General features: G+C 38.0%; 1 protein-coding gene across 4 annotated transcripts in view; it reads right to left on the reverse strand.

The window, feature by feature from the left end:
* Nucleotides 1-4,313, reverse strand: part of STAG2 (stromal antigen 2) — a 38,243-nt gene extending 33,930 nt beyond the window's left edge. For 2 of the 4 annotated variants that reach the window (XM_009080223.1, XM_009080222.1), the window contains exons 1-4: nt 4,167-4,210; nt 2,684-2,688; nt 2,037-2,110; nt 722-883 (exon numbers count right to left, since the gene is read on the reverse strand). In XM_009080223.1, coding sequence (XP_009078471.1) covers nt 722-883; nt 2,037-2,110; nt 2,684-2,688; nt 4,167-4,210 — 285 coding nt within the window. Of the gene's footprint in view, nt 1-721; nt 884-2,036; nt 2,115-2,683; nt 2,689-4,166 lie in introns of all 4 variants that reach the window. The other 2 variants (XM_009080225.1, XM_009080224.1) reach the window with 1 other exon arrangement.
* Between the last annotated feature and the right edge of the window lie 4,454 nt (nt 4,314-8,767).

Consider the following 8,767-nt stretch of genomic DNA (forward strand, 5'->3'; position numbering starts at 1 on the left):
CACTTTAACCCTGTCTCCACTGGAAGACTCACAGTCAAACAATCACTTCAGTGATTTACCCGGATTTTTAAAACCACAAAAGAGCACTATTTCTTGCTAGCCTGTTAGTAAACGCAGTGGTGACAGAGCCTAAGGCAGAGACTTTAGCAGGTTAAATTTCCCCCACCTTGACTTGACTAATGTATATTGCTACACTGTAACTGGCTGGAATCTGGGTCAGGAAATTTTAAAGGCTAACCCATAAACTCTAGCTAGTGATTTCACTTAGGGTGAGGAAGAGAACCAATTATTTCTTTTCAAATAATCCAAGCTCTGGAAGCATCCACAAACTACTGACTTCTTGTTAAGTTCTACAACAACTATAGGCCTAAACCACATTTGTATTCAGTTACAGCCACACACAAAGGCCTTCAAAGTCACGTAATCTAAAATAAGCTTTCTTCATTTGGGATACTACAAATTTACTTTGAATCATAGTATGACTTTCTTCATTATATATGTGATTATTCAAGCCTAACATTTAGAAATGAAAAATCAGTTCATTCCAATTCAAACCTGAACAATGCAAAACAATTTTAGTTTGATCCTTACATGAACTAAAACCAGCAAATTGAAGAAAAATTTACTTCACATGTCATTTGACCACATCACATGTAGAGGAAAATATTATTATATTTACATCTTATATATATCCAAGCCATAGAGTTATCCCAGATCTTACCTGCATAGCACTCTTGCCCATTTTAACTACTTCAAACAGCATCATGTTTTCCACACCATTCTGTTGGTGATGTCCATTCATCCGATTCGGACCACCAGGTTTCCCCCCTCCGTTCCCACTTTTCCCCTTCTCTGCAGGTCCTTTTTTGCCTTTTTTACAAGTCTGCAATCACACACAAGAGGTTTTAATTGGGTATTATGCAGCATTAAATAAACCAAACACAAATTGCTATCTATACCATGAGAAATATGGATGAGGCCTTTGATTTTTCAGCACTCAGATTTAAATAGATATTTATATAAATACATATTTAAAAAAATTTGAAGTTGAGAATAACAACAGATCCTGACTTAGACCAAGACCAATGAGAATTCTACTGGTTCCACTTCCTCCTTCCCTCATTTAAAATCTTCTAGGAACTAACAATGTGATTAGTGACAATGTATGACACAGATTTTTCTCATGTTTAAACTGTAAAACAGATTATATATATTTTCATTAAAACAGCTAAGGCAAATCCCTTAACACAAAGTCTCCTCTGCAATCCATTAACCTTTCATCTTTAAATCTGAACACAGGTTGGCAAGTGAGGATGAGGAAGAACAGATGACTTTGTTATGTGATTTCCCAAAGAAAGTATGACTTACAGGGAGAAGAAAAAATAAAAATATTTTAAACACAAATTAAATGACTATTGGATGAAACACATCACCACCTCTTAATAACTGGGCTCTCTGCACAGCTACAGATGTATGTGTGGCCAGTGAGGCAGCCACAGCCCAGGCCAGCCTGTGCCTCAGCAGTGACAGAGCCACATGCAGAGGGTGCAAAGCCAGCGAGAGGCAGGTGAGGAGGACAACTGCCCAAGAAGGGGAAAGAAGGGTTGGTAACCAGGTTAGGCCTCCCCAGTCCAGTAGTGTAACCTCCTGTCTACAATCTAGTCCAAAGCCCCTTTGAAGTGAATTGCTTTTTTCTATTCACTTTTCAAATTAGGAGACAGAATTCATAGCACCAACCAAAAGATGCTGCATTAGCAGCCAACTCAAGCATAGGATGGAACACATGCAGAGAGACTAATCAAATCAAAGCCTGTCCTTTTCTCCCCTATCTGCCTCATGACTTCACAGCACTAAGAAAATCCTATGGAAACACTCAAGATGAAGCATTTCCATGCAAATACAAGTATGATCTCCCTTCACAGAACACTTGCATTTTCAGGAAATATTCCCAGCTCATTCAACTTCAAAGCATGTATGTCAAACTCCCCAATTCGTAACAGTAGAAATGTTTTGGTATCCCTAAAGACTGAACGTACTTTTCCTTTGCCTTGTTTTTGGTTTTTTCCTTCAATATCCTCGAAGTCTGTATCGGAACAAATACAAGTATGATCTCCCTTCACAGAACACTTGCATTTTCAGGAAATATTCCCAGCTCATTCAACTTCAAAGCATGTATGTCAAACTCCCCAATTCGTAACAGTAGAAATGTTTTGGTATCCCTAAAGACTGAACGTACTTTTCCTTTGCCTTGTTTTTGGTTTTTTCCTTCAATATCCTCGAAGTCTGTATCGGAACGGAAAGCAAGGATAAAAAGACAAACCATTTACACATTTGAGCAGAAACACTCTCAAATACACCACATGAAATCACAGTATGCTCTCAGTCCAATAAGTCAACGCCAACAGTGAAACTCCTTTTCAAGTCTGTTGTTGAGGACCACAGCATATCCCCACACTCACACCCTATCCTGCCTCCTCCAAACAATGTACCTGTGAAGAAAGTCATACACTAAGGTCAAAAGATCTGAGGGTGGGTAGAAAAGAGCAACAGGCTAGGAATCTTGCTTTTGGCACGTGACGAACATTACAGCATCTCAAAAAGCAAAGAGCACTAAAAATATCTTCCACAAATACTTAAAACAAAACAATGAGGGAAAAAACAACAGCAAAAAAAGCCCCATCACCTTCCCTCACAACTGAAGTGTCTCAACAGATTTCTTCATGCTATTAGAAACTTAAGAAGTATTTAAGACGTTTGCACTTAAAAGATACAGAAAAGAAGTTTTGGTGAGATTTCTTCATCAACAAGATAACCTGTAGTTCTGTTTAGGCTTATAAGGTAAAAACATGCTAAATACACAAACTCTTGCTTAATTTCCTACACATTAAAATGTGCTGCATAGCTATGCAAATCCTTTATGGCCAACACTGATGGGGGTGTGTGGGGGATGTGAAATCACCTGAATTATTAATAGAGAAGACTTGGCTTATATGGTCTCTATTTCCACATTTCCTGTAGGATGTAACTCCAATGATGCTAATAGATCTCATTTTAGCACACAGATGCAGTACAAGGAATGCCAGCTGCTATCACAAATTCCTGACATACACTTGCTGGCTCAATTAACAATACAATCAGAGAGATGACCAGGGGCCATGGGAGACTCATTCCCCATTAACATTCTAAACCACTCCCAAAACTTATGGACTCTCACTATTCCAAGAAAGAGCTTTCTGCCTTTCAACATGTATTTTGCTGTCTCTGGCTCTGCTGACTCCATACACTGATACAGACTGGAAAAGACTCCTACCAGAGGTGGGGGGGAAGAATGAAAGAAAGAAAAAGGTGGGAAAAATTTCTCCTTCAGACTCCTAGATGCTCTTATTTTCACAAAAAGAACCAAATACAAATTCCAAACTAAAGAATGAGTGAAACTACATTTCACTCAGCAATGTACTGCACCAATGGAGTACAAACCCATCATAAACAGTTGTAAAAGCATTATTTCATATTAAACCATATTCCAGTGTATTATCAATCTTTATTTCTCACTGAAAAGTAAAAACACCCACACAAATAACCTCATTGATACAAAAATGCATCTTTGCATCTTTTTAGACTTCACAACGAAGATAATACATTTCAACAGTCTAGAGAGATGTATTCATGCCAATTCCTTGACAATAAAAGGGGAGGAACTGGATTCTTTTGGTCTGCTTAAAATAATCACTTGACATCTCTGTCCAAAAATGTAATCTATACCTGATTCTCACTCTTGGAAATTCAAATGTCTGTTTCTCAGAAATTGCGTGAAGACTAAAGAGCTAATAAAATTATGTCAAGAACCCCAAGGAAGTGAGGGAACCTATGACTTTGCTTTAACTAAAGCAGTTGGCATTAGATTTTTTACATATTGCCCCAGTTAAGAGCAAATACTTCAACTACTTAATTTAAAACAATTATTACAGTATTTTTAAATATTTATTTGAATTACTGCTGAATTAACACTCAAATTCAAACAAAGCTTTACCAACATCCCAATTTTTAAAAAAAATCTAGAACCCTATCCCTCATTTTGTTTCCTTGTTTCCAACAGAGAGCCAACCATAAGACTAAGAAGAGACAGTACATTTACAAATCAAACCACACATTCTTAAAGCACTTACTGAAGGAGAGTAAAATCAGTTGGTATTTCTGGAGCTGCTATCATTTCTTTATCATCTTCTGGAACACCACTGTATTAGAAAGATATTCAAAAAGCAGTCTCAAGTGCAAGCTTACTTTTCCTTCTTCCTTTGTAGCAGACAACTTCTAGAATAAAAAAGAAAATACAGTGAAAATTATTCCACATATTTAAGGATAAACAAGACTTTTTTTTTGACTCATCCCATGATCCTACTACAAAGAGCATCCAAAAATGTCAAAAGCATCAGATCAAAATAAAAATACCGAAACATTTGTAAAAAACAAAACACACGTTCTCTGAATAGGATGAGCAAACTGGAATGGTTCTCATTAACACCTTGCAAGTAAGAGCTTTAATTTCTAAATATGTACTAGATTTAAGTTTGACCTGTGACACCATGCCCTGCAAAGCCCAGACTTCACAGCACCAGGGCATTTCTGGCTGACCAAACCAGAACCAGATTTGATGCCAAACTTAGAGCACAGTCTGTGTATATTTATGGGTATTATATATACCAACTCTGTATCTCCAATTTGCAAACTTCCATGTCATTTTCCATACATATAAGCTCTCACAAGATGTTCTTATAACCAGCTATTTCACAAGCCCAAGTCTTCTAGAGCTGAGAAACTAGACTTACAACAGTGTTAACATTTAAAGCATTTCTCAAGACTAAGAAACACTACTCCCATGGTATACAGGAAAACATCAGAAATGTCATGGTGTTTATCAAGAAAACTAAAGACTGAGAAATACTTGCTTTAAACTTCATTGTAGTGTTGCCACCTAGCCACAAATTTAGTTATTTCTCCAATTTTGCTACTTTTAAGGGTAAAAAGACTCACTGGATACTTCAAATGCATGATTTAACCATCCAGGCTGAAGTCTTCTATGTGACTTGCCTACCCTAGGCTAACTTTCACACAGTGAAATGAAGATAGAATCATGTTCGGGTATTTTAGAGACAGAATACCAAGGAGGAAAACCTTCAGAGTCAGACTGCTGACTCTACAGCTTGTTGGAGTGATTAGGTATTTGAGGGACAGATTTAATTTTGGCATGCTAAGCACACGTTGCTCAACGTCTGGTAGCTGTGCTTCAGAGACTGCATTTCAATCGAGTGTGCACAGAGAGGCCGTAGCTTTTTTCCTGCAAGTGCTTATTCTGAATGCTAGGGGCCACTGTAGCTTCCAGAATTTAGAGAGCTGAGAGAAACCATAAACCCAGAACTTACTATGCTCTCTTTCTTCACATTTCACACAATTACACAGAAGCAGAGAACCAGAGTGAAAATAAATAGTGGCAAAAAGAGAGGCGGATCAATATAGGCTGATGAATCTCAAGATAGACTGCAACTACCGAAGCATGTTCCACCCAAAACACAGTGGAAGATATAAAGAGCTTCAAAAACATTGCTGCTGCAGAATGGCAACAACCTCTGTCATTCCATTCCTCCCTTCTCTAAAACCACACAGGCACATGACCAGTGTATTTCAATCTCTCCTGCTCCATTTACACTCTCTGCAGCAAACCACTGGTCCCAGCAGGTTAATGTGCTCTCCCCAGTCATTTACCTTCATAGGCTCTGCCATTCAGCATCACCCAACTCAAATCCCAACTGAAATGGGTAAAGTACACCTCAAGTTTTGTGTGTGTCCTCCCCAAGATTATCAAATTAAAACTGGTTCAACAGCAAATATCCAGAGCCAAGGCACAGGAAACGCGAGACTGCATAGCCACAAGCAGGGCAGGTAAGGGTAAAACTCCCTTCTTTGGTGGCAAGGAGCTATACTATCCAGGCTATCTGTGAAACTATATGCTCAGACGGTAACATCAAAATGCTCTACAGTTTATATATATTTTATGTATTTTTTTTAGTATTTACTTTGGTTCTAGCCAGCAACTCTAATTTGGAAAAACCTATCACAGCAGACTTTAGTGCCATGGCCATCAGTCTGGCACCCGCTCAGGTGAAGAGGGAAGGGGGGAACAGAAAATAAGAAACATGAGGAGGAAAGAGATAGAGCCACACAAGCCTTCTCTGAGGCATGCTTGTGATTCTGTCCCAGTGCAAAGCAAGGATGCAAACTTCAAAAACCACACTACCCGGTTTCAAGTTCAACCTGTCTATCAACATGCAATTTGATTTTTTTCTTGTTTACATTTTTCAATGTTGAGAAGCAACACATCTAAAGTGACAATCAGGATGCTTACACACAAACTGACCCCTTTAAGCAAAACTAAATTTACTATCCTACTAAATTTTGCAAAAAAATCTCAAAGTTTCTTATGATCACAGAAAGAAAAAAATATAAATGAAGGTATGAAAAAGAATGGGTAAATGATTAAAGAACAAATTCTCTACATCAAACAAGCCAAGTAAGTCACTTAACAAAACAAGGCGGCTCCCCTTTACACTAACTTGAACTTCTTGTAAGAACTGTTCATCTTAGTACAGAATACAAACCATTACAGAACGTGTGGCATTGTTTGGACAGAACCACCTCAGAAAACACAAGAAATTGCAAGTTCTTGCTAGATGCTGAAGCACTAAGATACTGAGAATCACATTTCAAGAACTGTTTTTCCTGAAGGAAGAAGAAACTTGGCCCTCACAAATGCAACTATATACTGGTATTATGGAAAACAGCAGTTACAGATAACACCTGGCGACAGTGTATGAGGTAAGAGTGTAAGAGATCTTCAGCATCAAGCTCAAGCTCCCACAATGACCAAAAATCCCTTACATTTGCCCTACTAAAGGATAATCTTACAAGATTTACATACATCCAGAATGAGACATGGACTTCTAATGCTCAACCAGCAGGGCCAACCCAGCTCAGCATGCCCTCCCTAGCAATGGCCAACAGAAGCTGCCCAAGGAAGAATACATTTGCTTTGCTCTTATTAGCAGTTTCCCTGAATACCTTTCTGGCATCCAGAAATAACTCATGGATTTTTTTCAGCCAGAGAGGTTGTCCCTATACTTCATAACCCCTTATTTCACCACTAACATTTTCAATTTCTTTTTGAACTCAATATTCAGCAGTGATAATCTTCCACACAGGAACTCTCACAGCCAAACTCCGTATTACCAAGAGGAATGTTCTTTGCCTTGAATTTATCACTTTCTAATTTTATTTCATGTTCTCATTTTGGTATGGGAAGAGACTGACATTGGACATTCCCCATTATACTTCATCACAGCAAATGCCTTCTGGAAATTCAAGATTATTGCCAACCATGCCCATCCATACTGGATGACTCATTGAAATCACCTGGTCTGGGCAGTCAGTAGGAAAGGATGCTTATATGGGCTCCTTTCCTAACAGAACTATTAAAACATATCAACCTCATCACAGTGAAGTTTGAAAAGAAAAAAATGAAATTCTTGCAGATGCCACAGTATAAGTCTATGTCAATGTATTAAATGTGCTTTAATAAGCAGATCATTTTAAGAAGTGAAATCTAAACTCCAATGTATCATATCAGCTCTTTGGTTTCTTTTTTTTGCATGTTCATAGAATTCCAACCTTAATTTTCCCAAACAGATACTGAAATCTCTCAAGCCTGGAAACTTTCAGAAGTCACTCAACTTCGTGAAATCATAATTAAATTATTAACTATAAAAAGAAAATGTATCCTGCTGGAAGATCACAAGGTGGAGCTCTAGCCTAAAGCTAACTGAAGAAACTCCAAAAGACAGGTCATCCAGAGGTTGACCTAGTTATTTCTCTGCAATAAACTTTTTAACAGATTGCTAAAATTGCAATAATATTGTAGCACATTAGATTTGAATTTAGATTACATTAAGACACCAGAGGATTCCTGCATCTCTTCTGAAATAAAGGCGTATACATGTTTGGTTCCAATGACTCTTCCAAAGATGGAAATACATACAGCTGCTGTAGTATGACTAGTCTCAGACTCCAGCTTTCAAAACTGAGCAGAATTTCAAAATGCCTTATAATAGCAGAAGTAATGTATCCCTATATTGCACCTTGCCATTTTAAAATGTGCTAACAGAAAATTAATGATTAAAAAAAAAATAAAAAAAACCACCGCAACAACAGGAGTCGTCCAGGCAGACTAATCATACATAATGCTTTAACTATAAAGGTAGGAGGGGTTTCTATTTAAAGTCATTTGACTGATAAAAGCAAGAGCTACGCACAACACACTGCAGGACTCCAAATGCATCTGCACTGAGAAATAGATTTAAATCTTAAAGGTTATTTACCCCTACTACATGAACAATTCATTTCGGTATGGTTGTGATTAACTCAAACACGATGGCCAAATGCCGAGTTGGCCAAAAGTTGAGAGAATTCACCAGCACAAGTCCCACATAACACATATGCAGAGATCAGCAGCTGTTGGGGGCTACCTGTCCCCTCACAATGCCTATGACAGGCACAAACAGCCTAAATATACTTTAGCATAATTCAGTGAGAATATACCTATCTATACACACACAAAATACGAAGAATCACAGGATCAGTGCCAGACACTTGTGTAAACGCAATAACTCCAGTGTTATTTAACAAGCTCACAGTAGGTGGGTCTTCCTTGGGGGCGTTC

Source organism: Acanthisitta chloris, unplaced genomic scaffold (assembly GCF_000695815.1).
Source record: "Acanthisitta chloris isolate BGI_N310 unplaced genomic scaffold, ASM69581v1 scaffold13758, whole genome shotgun sequence".
In the NCBI taxonomy this organism is placed as follows: Eukaryota; Metazoa; Chordata; class Aves; order Passeriformes; family Acanthisittidae; genus Acanthisitta; species Acanthisitta chloris.